Source organism: Anabrus simplex, chromosome 1, assembly GCF_040414725.1.
Source record: "Anabrus simplex isolate iqAnaSimp1 chromosome 1, ASM4041472v1, whole genome shotgun sequence".
Taxonomy (NCBI): domain Eukaryota; kingdom Metazoa; phylum Arthropoda; class Insecta; order Orthoptera; family Tettigoniidae; genus Anabrus; species Anabrus simplex.
Genome location: NC_090265.1, coordinates 1,179,586,296 through 1,179,604,218, shown reverse-complemented (window position 1 = coordinate 1,179,604,218; position 17,923 = coordinate 1,179,586,296). Strand labels below are relative to the sequence as shown.

At 39.7% G+C, this 17,923-nt stretch overlaps 2 protein-coding genes across 3 annotated transcripts in view; one reads left to right on the top strand and one right to left on the bottom strand.

Moving 5' to 3' along the window:
• cdm (importin-13-like protein cdm) overlaps window positions 1–8,509 on the bottom strand; it is a 168,834-nt gene extending 160,325 nt beyond the window's left edge. Inside the window, exons 1-2 of the mRNA XM_068228660.1 lie at window positions 8,085–8,509; window positions 2,745–2,912 (exon numbers count right to left, since the gene is read on the bottom strand). Coding sequence (XP_068084761.1) covers window positions 2,745–2,912; window positions 8,085–8,237 — 321 coding nt within the window. The 5' untranslated portion in view covers window positions 8,238–8,509. The remainder of the gene's footprint in view (window positions 1–2,744; window positions 2,913–8,084) is intronic.
• Window positions 8,510–8,769: 260 nt separating this feature from the next.
• LOC136858168 (solute carrier family 35 member E1 homolog) overlaps window positions 8,770–17,923 on the top strand; it is a 72,820-nt gene continuing 63,666 nt past the window's right edge. For both annotated transcript variants that reach the window (XR_010858612.2, XM_067137517.2), the window contains exons 1-4: window positions 8,770–9,094; window positions 9,211–9,281; window positions 9,385–9,522; window positions 9,600–9,725. Coding sequence is in view for 1 of the 2 variants with exons in the window: in XM_067137517.2 (XP_066993618.1) it covers window positions 8,770–9,094; window positions 9,211–9,281; window positions 9,385–9,522; window positions 9,600–9,725 (660 nt within the window). In the remaining variant the exon portion in view is untranslated. The remainder of the gene's footprint in view (window positions 9,095–9,210; window positions 9,282–9,384; window positions 9,523–9,599; window positions 9,726–17,923) is intronic.

Here is a 17,923-nt window from a genome sequence, read left to right as displayed (position 1 = left end):
AGCTCTGAAGTTCTGGTCTAGATTTTGTTATTTATATATTGTCTAACCTCTGACAAAGTCTCACATCTGCAGCTCGTTCTGTATGCCTAACACATAAAACAAATAATTAAATATAAAAATTTATTTGACATGAGTAATCACAACTTCTTTCAGCTCTCCTAACCTTTTGACAAATTGCAGATTCGTTAGTTTGCCAGAGCAGGGACAATATGTCCAAACCTTTGGCACTGATAGCACCGCATAGCAGGAAGGACGTACGGCCTCACATCGCAACGGTACGTTGTTACCTTGAATTTTTCTGGTAACACTGATAGCTTGAAGGAGACAAGGAGCAGCACTGATGGCAACGTCTTCACTGTTGACTTTACACGTAATGCATCGGATGTGTGTTTTCCATCAGCTCATTGTCAGTGTTCAAAATAAGGCTGAGGTGGAAGATAACTCCACGAACAAGATTCAAGGTTTTGTACTCTTCCACTCTGAGGGGGATTTCGCCAAAGTGGTCGCACTTAAGCAACTGATCACCCTGAACTGCAGTGCGAGTTTTCAACAACAAACCACCATTGCGCATTTTCCTCAATTCTTCAAGTTTACCATAGACACTTTCGATGTGTCTACTGAACAAGATAGACTTCACCAGCTTGAAATCTTGTACATCAGTTCTGATAGCAACCAGGAACCTACGTAAGCTGGATCACATGCTTTCACACTGCACTGTTCCCAAGGTGATCTTCCCTCAGGAAATCAAAGGTTACAGACTTGGGTGTCAAACCACCCTGGGCAGACATGAGAAGTTAGTTTCTAGCCATGCCCAGAAACATCCTCCCCAAATGCCACCCACTCCGATGAGGGGCTTCTGTAGCTGAACCAAGCAGCCAAGGCAATACCCACTAGATTGCAGCAATTATTGCCCGGGGTCCGATGTTGAATGATGCCAAATACGGGCTGACTGAGGCTATAAGCACTAGGACTATCTTCCTCAATTAATCTGCAATAGCATGTACCCCACAACGAATACAGAGTGATAGGTATAGATTTAAAAAAAAAATAATCATATGTCCTTCTGGCACTCTGCTGTGCAGCGACCTACCTTGTCAGGCAGATACTACTGCTGAGTACATGCCACTCCCACCAGACTGGACTGGGGATGCTGCCTGGGCTTTCAAGCGTAATCGCACACACAAGAGGCCCCTCCCCAAGCAGCACGCACATCAAATTTTGATTTGGTCTACAACTAACCCTCAAGAAAAAAATAATAAAGACGGGACTGATGGCCACATGAGCCTCTTAGTCGCCTTCTACGACAGTCAGGGTTTACCTGTGGATGTATTCAGTCCCTCACATCTACAGGGGGTACAGCCACAATCCATTTCCGCATCTAGGCGCCTCTTAAAACAGGAAGGGGATACCGTGGATGTATTCTTCATCGGCGTCCTCCACCCACAGGAGGTTGAGAAGGTAGCATCTGTGGCCTTAATGAAGGTAGAGCCCCAGTGTTTGCCTGGTGTGAAAATGGGAAGCCACACAAAACAATCTTCAGGGATGCCAACAGTGGGATTTGAACCCACTATCTCCCAAATGCAAGCTCACAGCTACGCTGCCCTAAACGCACAGCTAACTGGCTTGGTATAGGCTCAACTGCTTACTACATTTTCACCTAAATGAATCCGACCCTGCCAATTTATACCTTTCAGTAGATGATCCATGTAAACCATGAACAACAAAGGTGAACAACCCTTGTCTAACCCCTGTAAGTATCTTGAACCAAGAACTCATTCTACCATTGATTCTCGCCACAGCCCAATTGTCAACATACATGACTTTGATTGATTTTAATAATCTACCCTGAATCCCACAGTCCTCCCAGTATGGCTAATATATTTTTCCTCGGTACTCTTGTCATATGCATTCTCTAGATCTATGAAACATAAACATAGTTGTCTATTTTTCTTGTAGCATTTTTCAATTACCTTTCGCATACTGAAAATCTGATTCTGACAGCCCCTCTGTGTTCAGTAACCACAATGGTATTCATCCAACTTACTCTCAATCACTGATCGTAACCTCCCTTCCAAAATGCCAGTGAACAGCATGCCTGGTAAACTAATCAATGACATACCTTGATAGTTTTTGCAATCTTACATGTTCCCTTGATTACAGATAGGTGTAATTACCATTTCTGTCCAACCAGAATGTACCCTACTAACATTCCATGCTAATCTTATTACTCTATGAAGCCATCCCCGCATTCCTACTATATTTCACATTTATAAACCTTGTAAGTAACACACACATGTATAGCCTATATAGGCCTAAGTGCAGATCTGAGAAAGAGAATCAGAGCATGTTTTGACTGTTTAAGACTTAATTTCAGATAACAGAAGATTTATAATTTTGCTTGACTTCTAATACTTTGTATGCGACATTTGAAATATAATTTATTTATACAGTAAGTAGGGCCTAACAAAGAAGTAAATTTCAATGAGCATAAGTACTTCAATTATCCACCATAGCATTCAACAAGTAAGGCCTAAAACCAATGTCATTATTGATCGAATACCTTATTTTGTGACAACAGGAATTAGTAGATATGGCATAGAGCATTCATTCTTTCTATTTAGACCACAGGGCCTATTGGTAAAAGAATTTGGAAACAGAATAATTTTTAAGCTACCGGTAACTTATTTCATGTAAATACAATACTACTGACTAATTTTCTAGATACAGAATCAGGATTTACTTACAGCAATGCATAATCTATTAAGAACAATTTTGGGACCAAGGCAATGGCTAGCAATTGCTTCCAGCAATTGCTTTTTCAATGTAGGATACTGGTCGACAGGCACTTCTTTCCACCATTTCACCACTTTTGTATGAAGTGTGGTAGCAGCAAAGAACTGGAGCTCTGTGGACTACAGAAGAGATAATATAAGTTAATTATTCCATAGCTAACTTAAAAACTGTTTGTGCAAAAGTCAAATAGTTGAAAAATGATGAAATATTAAATAGCACATTCAGCATGTTAATAATAGGTTAATTAGTTATAGGCTATATAAAGTGTTCTATATTATTTCTGTCACCAAATAACAACAGCTTATGGGTCCAGAGTACTCTAAATGAAGTTATTGGTATATATAATACGGAATCATATTTATTAACCTACATTCTTAGAAGATAGTGGAAGTTTATGCGACATGTACAACATGATGAAAGAAAGTACAATACATGATGATGATGCTTGTTGTTTGAAGGGGTCTAACATCTAGGTCATCGGGCCCTAATGGTACAAAATGAGACTAAATGTAATGACAATTTAAAAGTCCAAAATCATCCACTGGCTAGAATTCAAAACGTGATGACGAAAAATGAAAGGATGGATATGAATTTAAAACAATCAGTGGATCCAAGCCGCAATGCCCCACATTCCCAGAAACTAGCGTTAAACAATAATATTACTGATGAAGGGACAGCTTCTAAAGCACAATACTGAATCGATAATCTCCTAGTCTAAAGGGGTCCAAAATAGAGGTCATCGGCCCCTCATAATGGTACTTAGGCCTATCGCTAGGAAAGTAGAACCATGATATTTGTCATGTTGTTGTCACATAGTGGGTACTAATCATTGGCAAGGTAGATCCATGGTGTCGCTCATATGGTGGTACTAATCAAAGGTAGGATACTGTTTAACTCACCCAGATTTACACACTGTCGCTGCTAATCACAAACCTGTTGTGTACCTAACATAGTGGTACTACTCGCAAGTAAAGGTGGCCCACGGTGTTCTCTGTGTGATGGTACTAATTGCAAATAGTTTCATGGTTTTAATACAATCATTCCTTGGTTGCCCCTTTTAGTTGCCTCTTACGGCAGGCCGGGGATACTGTAGCTGTATTCTTCGTCTGCGTCCCCCACCCACAGGGGGCAAGTACAATACAAAAGATTTCGCTACCAAATGGTGGAAATTTTGTTTTCTGGAAAACAAAACTGCGAGCAATATCAATATGGGAGAACTTGTGGATTCAGCCAAAACCGGAAACGGCAGATGATGAATGGAAAAGAAGAAATAACAAGGCCGTGGCATTCATAACCTTGAGCGTCGATGATAATCAGCTGATTCATTTCTCACATTTCGAGAATGCTTACGATATATGGGGAGCACTGAAGAAAAAATATGAACACTCTACATTTGGCAGTCGTTTACATCTACATAGAAAGCTGTACAGTACCCACTATCGTAGCGGGCTGATGTCTGATCATATCGACGCAATTGTGCAGATTGTAGGTTTACTTCGGGGATCCGGGAAACCTCTCGAAGATGAGGAAGTGGTCGCACTTTTACTCGTAAGTTTACCAGAATCATATTCAGGGCATGTCACAGCACTGGAAGGTAGTGATAAAGCCGATCTAACAGTGGATTACGTAACTGGTAAAATGTTAGACAAATACCAGAGGCGTGTCAAGTCAATGGAGCCGAATATAATGAGGGGCTGGCGCTACAGCTATCAAATTCATCACAGAAGGGTGGATTAGGTCAGCAAAACAGTCATAAATATGGAAAGAGCTTTGAAAGTTACAAAAAGGAAGTACGGATGTGTCATTTTTGTAAGAAGCCAGGACATCTGAAAGAAAATTGTTTCCATTACAAACATAAAATGGGCAAGAAGAAAAATAAAGAATCAGCAAAATCTTCAGTAATGTAGGCACAGGAAACAAGAAACTCAGGGGGTGAGTAACGGAGGTTGATGCATAGATTCTGATACGTCAAACCATATGACACATAACACAGATTATTTTAAAGTGCTGCGCAAAACAGTCATAACAGCTTTCCTAGCAGATGGCTCGTCGATAAAGGCTGAAGGTGTTGGTGATTGTTGGCTAAGATGTTCATTACCAAATAGCTGTACTCAACAGGTAATGTTGAAAGATGTGATGTACGTTCCACAACTCAACGATAGTTTGTTGTCAGTACAATGGACAATTCAACAAGGTTATCGTGTGACATTTTTAAACAACATTTGCACCATTTATCAAGATAAACAAATTATCGCAAGATCAGAAAGTAATGGGAATTTGTTTAGATTAAAAACGAGCGATGAGTCAGTATGAATTGCAAGTGCAACAGCAAGCCTTCACCAATGGCAACGTCATCTAGGACATAAAATTTTAGCAGGCATTAAACAGCTAATCAAAGAAGGACTTGCCACCAGAATTAAAGCTGTGGAAGATGTGAATGACATAATTTGTGAAGAATGTATAAAAGGGAAATTAGCCCATACAAAAAATTCTCAGAGAGTAGCAGCAGGAAGAAGGAAGCAAGCAGGAAGTGGCGGGGACTGTGATTGAATAAATTGCAGCAATGACCACACAATTTGGCAGAAAACCGGAAGCTCTACGCACTGATAACGGTAGAGAATACGTATCACATGAACTGGAAAACTATTTTAAAAAAAAGAATTCAACATCAATTTACAGTGCCCTACACACTGCAACAAAACAGAGTGGCGGAGCGGAAGAACCACACTTTGACAGATGCAGCAAAGAGCACGTTGCTGGATGCTGCATTAGACAATCGATTCCGGGGGTAAGCACTTTTAACTACTGCAGAATATTTGCAAAATTGTGTAACCAGTCATGTGATAGAGAAAACACCTTTAGAATTGTTTAGTGGACAGAAACCAGATTTGAATCATATCAGGGTGTTTGGATTGAAGGTGCTCTCTTGGATACCGAACCAGAAACATCAGAAGTGGAATGACAAATCAGAAGAAGGAGTTCTGGTCGGTTACGACGAAAATAGCAAAGGCTATATAGGATCCTGAACCCTAAGACAGATCAGATTTGGATCAGCAGAACGGTCCGAATTATAGAAAAGGATGTCAAGGAGGGAGAACCTCAGAAAATGTTGGAACGAGAAGAGGCAGCGGGCAGAAATGAAAATGAATTGAAGTAGAATGACATTTGTACAGTTGAAATAGTAGCTTATGAGATGACCGACACACAAAACGATCAAGAAACTAATGATTCTGATGTTCAACCCCATGTAAATTCGACCGAAGAAGAAGACGAATTGCCAAGAGAGGACTTCACAACACAAAAACAAAGGTGTACCAGCCAAGAGATTGACATACAGTGTCAAAACAAGCTGTATTAAGGAACCAGCATCTTGGAACGAGATGTTAAAATTGCCACTTCGTGAACGACAAATGTGGATTGATTCGGCATAAGAAATGAGATCTCTCGAGAAACACCAAGTATAGAAATAATGTTATCTTCTGCAAGGCAAAAGAACGATAACATGTACATGGGTCTTCAAGGCAAAATTGGACAATAAAGGTCAGATTCATACTCGAAAGTCTAGGTTACTCGTTTGAGGTTTCTCTCAGCGTTTTGGGGAAGACTACGACAATACATATGCACCTGTAGTAAAACGTGAAACCATCAGGACGTTACTTGTTGTTGCAGCCAAGAAGAAATTGCATGTGCGACAGTTCGATGTAAAAAGCGCCTATTTAAACGGCATTCTGGACGAAGAAATATACATGGAGCAGCTTGAAGGTTTCGTGAAATCTGGAAACGAAATAAAAGTTTTAAAGCTATATAAGAGCCTCTATGGTCTAAAACAATCAGCAATAGTCTGGAACAACAGGGCAGCCGAGGTACTAGCTAGTTTGAACTTTAAACACGGGGACGCCGATCAGTGTCTGTATACCCACAAAGTAGAAGACTGAAATACCACGAATATAGGCTACTGCTATACGTTGACAACATGTTAGTGGCAGGCGTAACCCCAGAGTTTAACAGCTAAATTGGCCTTTTGACATAAAAGATATGGGAGATGTGAAGCACTATCTCGCAATAGAAGTGGAACGAGAAATGAATGGATCATTCCTCCTCAACCAGAAATAAAAAATAGCTAGAATATTCTAATAATACGGTACGCTTGAACCAAAACTAGTAGCAAATCCGATGGAAACTGGATTTTTGACAGAAGATATAAAAAGTGGTCCAAAGTTGACAAATAATTCGCAATATAGGCAAGTTATGGAATCGCTATTGTATCTAGCGACAGTATCTAGGCCCGACATTGCAACAGCAGCCGGAATTTTATGCAGGAATGTGGAAAACCCAACTGAAAAGCAGTTAGGCATGTACTGCGTTACTTAGCAGGGACGAATGATAAGAAATTATGTTTACCCTCAAAGGGGGAATTATTGCTTATCTGTTTTTTGGATGCGGATTGTGCTGGAGACTGGAAGGACAGAAAATCTACTAGTGGTTATGCATTTATATTTGGAAATGGAATCATTGCATGGTCAAGCCGCAAACATACTTTCGTGGCGATGTCATTGACAGAAGCTGAATATGTGGCAGCATCGCATGCAAGCAAAGAACTGTTGTGGTTGCGGCAGTTATTGAAGGATATGAGTATTCTTCCTGAGGGACCAACTACTCTATTCGAGGACAATCAAGGTTGCATTCGTCTTATAGAGTCAGATCAAATTGGCGCACGTACTAAAGACATTGACGTCTGACACAATCAGCTATGTGATTTAAAGGAGAAAGCAGTAACTGAAGTTTGTTACTGCGCAACAAATGAGATGTTGGTAGATATTTTAACCAAGCCTTTAACGAAGGAACGTTTTCTCAAAACTTAGTATGCGGTTAGGGTTGCAGTGAGACAAACCTGCTGAAGCGAGAAGGGGTGATGGAATATTAAATAGTGCAAGGCTTAACTGGGGCTGGGCGTATCTGTTGCGCCATCTGTAAGAAGGAGGTAGATGCTAATCAAAGAACATCTAACTTATCTCAAGTTATGTTTTGACTGTAATTGTTATGCACGAAGTAAATATATATTATGTAATGTAGGTTAATAAATTTAAGTTATAGGCTAGGCCTATATAAAGCGTTCTATAGACCTATTAATTCTGTCACCGAATAACAACAAAAAATATATATGAGTTGAAGGAATGGATGGAGCCTAACAAAATTAGAAAACTACACTAATGTAGGCGTAATGCAATAAATAGCATTATCAAAAGTAAAGGTTATTTGGAAAAATAAATGCACATTAGTGTAAGACATACCTTACTAGGATGTAACAATTCCCACACAAATGTCCATGCTTCAGGAGAGGTCTGTGATGCTGTAAGCCACTGATGGGCTCGGGCCTGCATTGCTGCATCGGTATGATAAAATTGGGCAACAGCCCTTTCCAAGTTTTCTATAGTAAATTCCATGTTCGTCACACCAAGTAAAAAGCTCGAAACAGCCCAACAGCGCAACAGTCTTTACGGCGATGATATTGTAACAAGTATAAACACTTCTTCCATCCTAACCTCAACATAAATGAACTTCAACACTATTTACCGGAACATTTCAATTCTATGAGTAACAACATATCTTCAGTGTATCCCGTCATGATTTACATTCAATTACGGGAAACATATTTTTCTACAAAATAAAATGATATTTAGTTTATGAAACAAATTTCATGTCTCCACTTCCTATAAACTCACAACCACACAACCCTGTTGTCACCATGCTCTTGTGCTTATATCCGGTCAAATGTCAAATTTAGCGGAACTGTATTTCAACAGAATGCTTGGAACAGACTTAACTAACCACTGAGCTTTTTTCAAATATATAAATTGTATTTAGGAATTAAAATTATAAAATTCATCTTACTGCACTATCTTATCTGATGGCATAATCATTACCATTTGACTTAAAAATAATGAAAGTTGCACATAGCAGTTGTCAGTTGCCAGCATGGCTGACAAAAAGCAAGCTAGGGAAGTTGTTACAGTTTTATTTTTGTGTGTTTTATGGTATGTTGTTAGTTCGAGTAATAATGTCATCGGCAAAATGTTACTCAACGACTTTCCGTATCCCATGACGGTGACAATGGTGCAGTTGACATCGATTACTCTATATTCAGGTCCTTTCTTTAATATGTGGGGCGTACGAAAATTCGTTGACATTAGTTGGGATTACTACTTTAAAATTATAGTACCTTTAGCATTAGGTAAATTTTTAGCATCAGTATTTTCCCATGTCAGTATTTGGAAAGTCCCCGTTTCATATGCTCATACTGGTGAGTAATTTAAATGAACCTAACCTGTAACCTATATTCATCTACCATATTGTAACAATTAGGCCTGCTTGTAAACTAAAGCATTGAATTTATTCCCTCTTCTATGAAATTTTCAGTGAAAGCCACTATGCCGTTGTTCACGGTTATTCTCTCACGCATAATAATAGGAGAAAAACAAACTTGTAAAGTAAGTAATTGTCCTCTATGGTATGACACTGGCTTACTGTCAGTGATTTGTTTATATGGAACACAACAGTTGACTTTCTTTATCAGATTTATGTATTTTACAGGTATATTTCTCATTAGTCCCAATCATTGCTGGTGTTGCTATAGCAACGATGACAGAAATCTCTTTTGATGTTATTGGCTTAATTAGTGCATTAATTGCAACAATGGGCTTTTCTCTACAAAACATATTTTCTAAAAAGGTAAGGAAAAGTTACTTTTGCTGTTCATTGATGGTATCTTTAGATATTCTTTATATTTCAGAATCTGTTTCTGATAGGTGCTACACGATACTGGCGTCCATCACCTCCGTCTGCTACACATCCTAGGGCGACTTGCACTCATCATGTTTTTTCCAGTGTGGTTGTTTGTGGACTTGCCACATGTTATAAAAGAACCTTCTTTGGTGAGTTGCAATGTACTTATTCCTGCAGAATTATATTTATAAAAAAGGGTAACGTATTTATAAGGACTAATTTTGATTTTGAAACTTGGTAATGTTCAAAGTAATATTAAAACAAACAAAACCACCCCACAGAACTACAGACTTGACGGGCCTTAGTCTCCAGATTAGCCTATAAAGTTATGCATGGTCAGTGTGATGAATTATCTCGGCCGTTATTTGTGGTTTTCTAGACCTGGGACACCATCTCACCATCAGATAATTCCTCAGTGGTGATCATTAAAGCCTGGAAGTTCAGGCATTTATTTTGGCCAACAAATAAGCTCTTAAAATTTAAGAAATAGCCAGTGAAATAATTTAAATAGTTGTTTTAAAATTATGAAAATGGGCATTAAAATAATAAAAATGATTTACTGTAAATTACTTAATACACAACTGCATTACATTTTAGTACCTCTACATAGCACTCTTCTCGACCAGTTCGCTTGTGGCGTGAAATTTTCAGTAGAGATTTGTGTTAGACTATACAAAAATATAATTTGTGCAAATGTTACTTTTAATCTATTAAATTAAAACTCTCTTTATTATTAACACAGTGCATTGGAATTATAGCCTATTTTTTTTTCCACTGATTAGTTTTAATATGTAAATAATAGGAGAAAATATCCATAACTCAAAAAAATTAAAGAAGAAAGGCATTAAACTTTAAAGTAGGCAACAGGAGCTGAAATAAGCAGAATATCAACTAGTCCTACCGTTCCCAGTCCCCCATAAGTCCAACCCCTCGTCCACGTCGTGGGGGACGGGCAACGGTACGAAGTAGGGGATAGCCTGTAAGAGTGAAGTACAGCGGGGACCTTGTGTGCCCCAGGACCGCTACGGTAGCTGTGAAGGCCTTACAGGAACCCTGAAAAGTAACAGCTAACGGGGCTCCGGTGAAGTCCTTAATGGCAGCTGAGGCGGAGAAGGAGACCTTTGGTACGGCAAAGTTGGCGGAGGAGGCAACCCTTCCTCTTGGGGTAAAATAAGGAGGAAAATCTCTGCCTTATGGTAAAGAGGGATCTTCAAAGGCTAAGAGAGACTACCCCAACAGAAAACAGCAGGCTTGGAGGCATAGGTGGCAGCCCCACCACTGAGCTCGGGTGCTGTGGGCCAATAACTCACTCAACCTTATATTACCTTATTACAGAAATATCAACAATGAGAAACCGGACTGATCCAAAGATGACGACCTTTGGCTTGTAAAGGCTAATGAAAATTGGGCCTTGGAATGCGAGGAATCGGCGGGAAAGTGGAAGGCTACGACAGGCATGTATGAGGAATTATGGCCTGAACATCCTAGGTTTGAGTGAGATGAGATGGAGTGAGTTCGGGGAATTGGCAACCCATGATGGAGCTACATTTGTATACTCTGGAAGACCCGAGGGCGACGGAGCAGGTTATGGAGGTGTGGGTATATTAATGGATGAGGAGGCCAAGAGGAGCCTTATGGAGTGGTACTCAGTGACAGAAAGGATGATTGTGGCACATTTTAAGACTAATATTGGAAACGTTGTGTTGATAGTATGCTATGCACCTACGGATTCGGTGGAGGAGGAAGGCAAACAGGCGTTCTATGGACATCTTAATAGAACGGTTAAGAAACAGAAAAGGAAGGATATCATCCTAGTTGGAGGAGATTTGAATGCAAAAGTGGGACAGGACAATGAAGGACTTGAACATATTATGGGAAGGCATGGTTTAGGAGAACGAAATGAGAATGGACAGCTGTTTGTGGACTTCTGTGCAAGCCACGATTTGGTTATTGGTGATACTATATTTCCACATAAAGACTGCCATAAGGTGACATGGGTATCACTGGATCATAGGACAGAAAGCCAGATAGATCATGTGGCTAGTGGATGAAAGTGGAGGAGTTCATTTTTTGATGTGAGGAACAAGATAGGTGTGGACATTGGTAGTGATCACCATCTTGTTGTGGCTACCTTTAGAAGGAAGATCCAGGCACAAAAGAGAAGGATAGAGCAGACAAGGAAGCGATATGATGTTGGAAAGCTAAGGGATGACAGAAATGTGAAAGAAGCCTTCAAGATAGAACTAAAGAATCGATTCCAAGTACTCGCTGAGTTGGAGGATGAAACTATTGAGGAAAAATGGGTGAAGACTAGATCTGTATTTCCTGAAGTAAGTGAAAATATCCTGGGTTTTAAGGGCAGGAGGAAAAAAGACTGGATGACTGACCAGACATGGGAAATTATCAAACAAAGGAAAGAGATAAAGGAAGTAATGAACGCATGTAAGACACGAGCAAGGAAGGCAGAATTGCAATCCAAATATGCTGTGAAGGATGAGGAAGTAAAGAGAAGTGTGAGGAGAGATCAAAGGAAATGGATAGATGACCGATCTCAACAAGCAGAGGAGGCAGCCAGAAAGGGAAATCTTAGAAAACTCTATGCCATCACCAGAGTTCTGGCAAGGAAGCAGATGCAGAAAAACTATCCAAACAGAAACAAAGATGGTGTACTCCTAACAAACTCTGAGGATCAACTGAAGCGATGGCAGGAACATTTCTCTGCGGTGTTAAACCACGCCATGGAGGAGCAAGTAGATGCGGGAAGAGAAGAAGAAGAGGAAAACACCCAGCCTGACCCAAGGATTAAAGTCTGTATTCCAACAGTGGAGGAAATCAAGCGGGCATTGGGAGAGTTGCGTATTGGTAAGGCAGCAGGAGTTGACAATATTCCAGCAGAAGTCATGAAGGTTGATATGGATACCACTGCCAATATGTTGCTGCTGCTATTTGAGAACATATGGGTTAATGTAGTATATGAACTTGAGGCTCCAACAGGAAAAGGCAGGCTTTCGATCGAATTGCTCGTGAGGCTTTCGATCGAATTGCTCGTGTTTAGACCAAATAAACACCTTGAGGCTAATTCTGGAGCAGTATGCTGAGTGTTCATCTTGTGTCCATGCAGTGTTCATCGACTTTGAAAAAGCTTTTGATTCGATCAACAGAGAAGCTATGTGGAAGGAAGTGAAGCGGTATGGAGTGCCATCACAAATTACCAACCTCATTCAAGAAACATACCGTGGTTATACATGCAGTGTCATTCATGAGGGCCGTGTATCTGAGCCTATATCTGCACGTTCAGGAGTACGTCAAGGTTGTATCCTCTCGCCAACAATGTCCCTGGTGGTGATTCATGCGGAATGTGAAGCGTAGTAACCAGTGGAGATTGGCTAATAGGTTAGATGACCTAGACTTTGCTGACGATGTGTGTCTCCTGTCTGAGGCACGTGGTGAAATGCAATCAAAGGTTGAAGATTTGGTAAAAGAAGGAAAAAAAGGTGGGACTAACGATCAACTCGAAGAAGACCAAGGTCCTAAGGATGAACACCAACAAACTAGACCCATTTGTCTTCAGTGATGAACCTATAGAGGATATAGAAAGTTTCACCTATTTGGGCAGTATAGTTACCAAAGATGGAGGAGCAGTACAGGCTGTCTCTCAACATATACAGAAAGCAAATGGTGCCTTTGTTCGGCTCTATCTGGTATGGAAGAACAACAAAATATATATCAGGACCAAACTTCGCATTTGCCGAAGTAATGTCAAGGCTGTTCTACTATACGGGTCCGAGACCTGGGAAGTGACTAAAGTGATTACCTCCAAGTTGCAGACCTTTGTCAACCGCTGTTTAAGGAAGATTTTAAACATCTACTGGCCGGAAGTAATCTCCAATCATGAACTATGGAGAAGGACAGGTGAAACTGAGATGGCCATACAGATAAAGCGGCAGATATGAAAATGGATAAGGCATATGTTGAGAAAAGGAAATGAAGCCATTGAGAGAGAGGCACTGGATTGGAACCTGCAGGGTAAAAGGAGGAGAGGAAGGCCTAAACAAACGTGGCGAAGATCTGTACACATGGAGGCAATGGAAGAAGGCAGACCTGGAGAGAGGTGAAGTGGTTGGCTGGCAACAGGATCAGATGGAGATGCTTTGTTGATGCCCTATGTTCCACAAGGAACACCATGAATTAAGTCAAGTAAGTCAACCGTTCCCAAGTCTGAAACATGTTTATCTCTATTTGACACTTCAGTATATCTACTTAGATGAAAAAAGGCATTTTTCCTGACTTCTGGTCACCAGTAATCATGTAGGCTGAATAAACTTAAAGAATTTGACCATTCTCCATTTCCCACTAGGCCTAGTTGCTTATGCTTGTTAAGAGCCTTCAGTGCCTGTCCGGCCACAGTACCCACGACCCACATAAAGCAACCATGCTATGCATGTAAGCTTCTCTTGTTTCATAAATTACTTTGTACTCTGTTTTATTTTCAAGGTTCCAACTTTCGTGAACATTCGATCCGCTTTACATTTTAGAAATGAAGAAGAACTTAACACAACCTGGCATGCTTAGAAACCCAGGATATTTTCACTTACTTCAGGAAATACAGATCTAGTCTTCACCCATTTTTCCTCAATAGTTTCATCCTCCACCTCAGTGAGTACTTGGAATCGATTCTTTAGTTCTATCCTGAAGGCTTCTTTCACATTTCTGCCATCCCTTAGCTTTCCAACATCATATCGCTTCCTTGTCTGCTCTATCCTTCTCTTTTGTGCCTGGATCTTCCTTCTAAAGGTAGCCACAAAAAGATGGTGATCACTACCAATGATTATCCTAAATGATATTACATTTCATAACATTATAAAACACAAGTGGTCAAACATATGCATTGAATGTTGTAAAAGTGTTATTTTTGTATTTCATAGCAGGCCATCAAATTTTTTTTGTTATTTAAAGGACACAAGTTTTTGCAACAATGTTACCTATTTTAATATACGTAAACAGTCATCTGAATGTGTTTGTTTGTTTATTTGTTTGTTTATTTAAAAGTCGGTTTACAACAGGGTAGTAAACCCCAATTACAGTACATTGACACAAATGATCTCAATACGATTCTTAATAACTAAATTATGAATTACTGTAAATTACATTGATACAAGTCTTAGATTTTAATAACTAAAAATAAACTTAATAACTAAATTATTCATTAAATTACATTGCTACAAGTCTTAGATCTTAATTTTTAAAAATTTCTTAATAACCAAATTATCCGGTAGGGCCTACCTATAACTTTTTGACAGCTTTAAATGTGATTTTAATGCTTAGTGTCGTGGCAGTGTAGCTGAAAAATATTTTATGAATTTGGATATTGACATATCGAAGTTCAAGTTATTGTCTATACTAATAGGTTCATTATAGTTATTACATAACCTATAGAGTGGTGAATGGTTGTGGGCAGTCGTCAGAGCTCTTTCAGTCCTAAACGTGCTGCGTTCTCTTGAGTGCAAGCGAGGTACACGAAATTTCAATACAGACAGTAAATTCATATCAGTGAAACTCTGTTAAGAAGTTTTTCAAGGGACTGAAAAAAAAATCTTCTTAAGCAGAAAACTTCTTAAAAGGGGTAATGCCCAAAAACTTATTCTGTACTTTGAAATACATGTGAAACACACAGCCAACAGATTTCCTTGTTTGTGAACAATACCGAAATAGGCCGATATATAAGAGCTGCTAACAGAATGACAATATTTTTAGAGATAAAGTAAAATAATTGAACATACCGTATTATAAATATATTTGATAAAAGAAGGTGCATTTTAAGTTATATAAAAACGTTGCAAGGTTTGCTTATTTTAGCAGGCAGAACCATTTGCTTCCACGCTTCCCTTTCCTCCACACTTACACTCTCTGCTTCGCAACAAATTGTTTTGTAAACGATGCCAGCTTGATTTTTAAAGCGGTTCAGCCACCCGTTCGACGCAGTAAAAGGTACCCTTAATTTGCATGCAGCTTCCTCCTGCACAATAGTCCCACTGAAAGGTATGTTTAAACTTCGCTGCTGTTTAAACCATATTAGTAGAGCTTGTTCTATTTCATCGTACTTTTCAGATTTAACTTCCTTACAATTTGCTGAAGTATTCCCTGCAGAAGCAGAGATCTCTTCTTTCTTCGCTATAATACTGTTCAAAGTAGACGGCGGCATCCCCAGCTCCTTTGCCAAAGCAACACAGGGGAATGTAGGTGACTCCACTTTCCTTATAATCTCCACTTTGTCTTTTATTTTTAGTGCCTTTCGCTTGATCTCTTTCCTCTGAGTTCCACTCATTTTCACTTAAAACTTTTGTACGTTGATATTACAAGTATAACTAACTTCACCGACTCCTATTCATACTAATTAAGACGCTACACTATGCTTGGCAATCCGTAGCTTAGGCTTACAAGACGCAAAGACAAGACGTGTACTACAGTTCGTTAGCATGTGCTTTCTATCTTCCTCACACCCCCTGACACCTGCTTCAAGGACAACGGCAGCAAATGGGAAATCTAGCAACTTATTCTTAGAGATTCTTAGAACTTAGGCCTAAATCGCCCCTGCATTCCTACTGGTTGTCACGGCAACGGGCGTAGTTTCTGCCTGTTTCACAAGTACCGCATGGCCAAGCCAGTATTGAGTTTATTTTCCCGCTTCAATCCTCTTCATGCTATAGGTAATGAAGAAAAGAAACACAGGTTCGAAGTTGCAGAAATGAGTGCATGGAAAAGTATCTGGGGTATTACGTGGGAGTGATAAAGGCGCAGTACCAATGCTAGCACATCTAAACGTAAACAGTTTCTTTCCCCGAGAGAATTTTATTTCATGTCTCCTCATCCTTGTGCTACATTCTAATAATGCGATGTAATAATTACGAGTGACACGATAATACAATGTTTAGCTCATATAAAGGTAAAATTAAAAAGAACTTTCAATTTTATGCCAACACGTGGTATTGCAATGCCTCGGTGTGCCTCCCACCAACACCCAGTTGGCTATCAACATTCGTTCAACTTCGTAAACTATCGGGATCTTTCGGCCAGCTGTGGCGGCATGTGTATCAGCTGGCTGCTGGCAAGTCGGCTGTTTCCTGCGTAGAGTCGGGAAGTTGTTTTTATTCACCTCACTAATAATGGACACGGAAAGTCTTATCAGTTTAGTTCAAAAACGTAATTTCCTCTACGGCAAGACCCATAAGTATTATTGCAACAACAACGTAAGAAAGAATGCCTGGAAGGAAATAAGCAAGGGAATGAAAAATCAAACAGATTAGAATATTCAATTTTGTGGTAGATTAACAGTAATGTTGTGGACAAATACACTTCACGGTTTTTAATTAATGTTTAGGCCACCTTGATTAATGACTTCACCCTGTCGCGGCCTGCAAATTACTGCATTAGTTTTATCAAACCATCCATTGTGTGCTTTATGTTTCCCACATAGAATCCCGTTAGATTCTATTCCGCTAGATGGAACGGTGGAATGGAAATTTCGACTGATGGGTTCGATTCGATTCCACAAGGTGAGAGCAAGAGAGTGAGCATCTGGTGTCCGTGTTGTCATAGCATGACGTCATATGGCCTTGGCAGGCCCGCACATGTTCCGTGACACCAGACACACACCGCGAGCGCGCGAACGGTCTAACACAGGGTGCAACTTGCGCAGAGACTGAAGGGTTCTAACCATGGGCTGGTTTGAGCGGACGTTTTCTATCTCGAGGGGCTCTAAAATCTGAACTGTTTAACCGGGAAATATATTTACAACAGAACACTTTAAACGGAAGAAATATACATATATCTTAATCCAACTGATCAAGGGATCAAGAATATCACACTTCTTAGGCGGGAAAACTTCTTATGCAGGAATTTCTTAACCGAGTTTCACTGTATCTATTTTATTGTTTAATAATTTATGCAGATACTTGGCATCAATTCTTTTTCTCTGATTTTCAAAACTGTTCTTTCCGACACTGGTTAGTAAATTTTTGTATGGCATCATTAATGGGTACAAGCCATGTGTTTGGTGATGCAGAAATCTTACAAAATGTTTTTGCACTCTTTCGATTAACTTAATATATTTATCGAACCTTGGATTCCATACAACGGTAGCATATTCCAGTTTTGTTCGTACAAAGGCATTATAGAGTGCTATGAATGAATTTGTCTTCCTGAACAGTTTAGTGCTCCGTATGATAAATCCCAATGCCCGGTAGGACTCTTCTGTCACATTGTTTACATGAGCAGTGAAAATAAGTCCCTTGTCAAGCCGGATGCCAAGGTCACTGACTTGGTCAACTTCCTGCAGCGCGTTTGGACC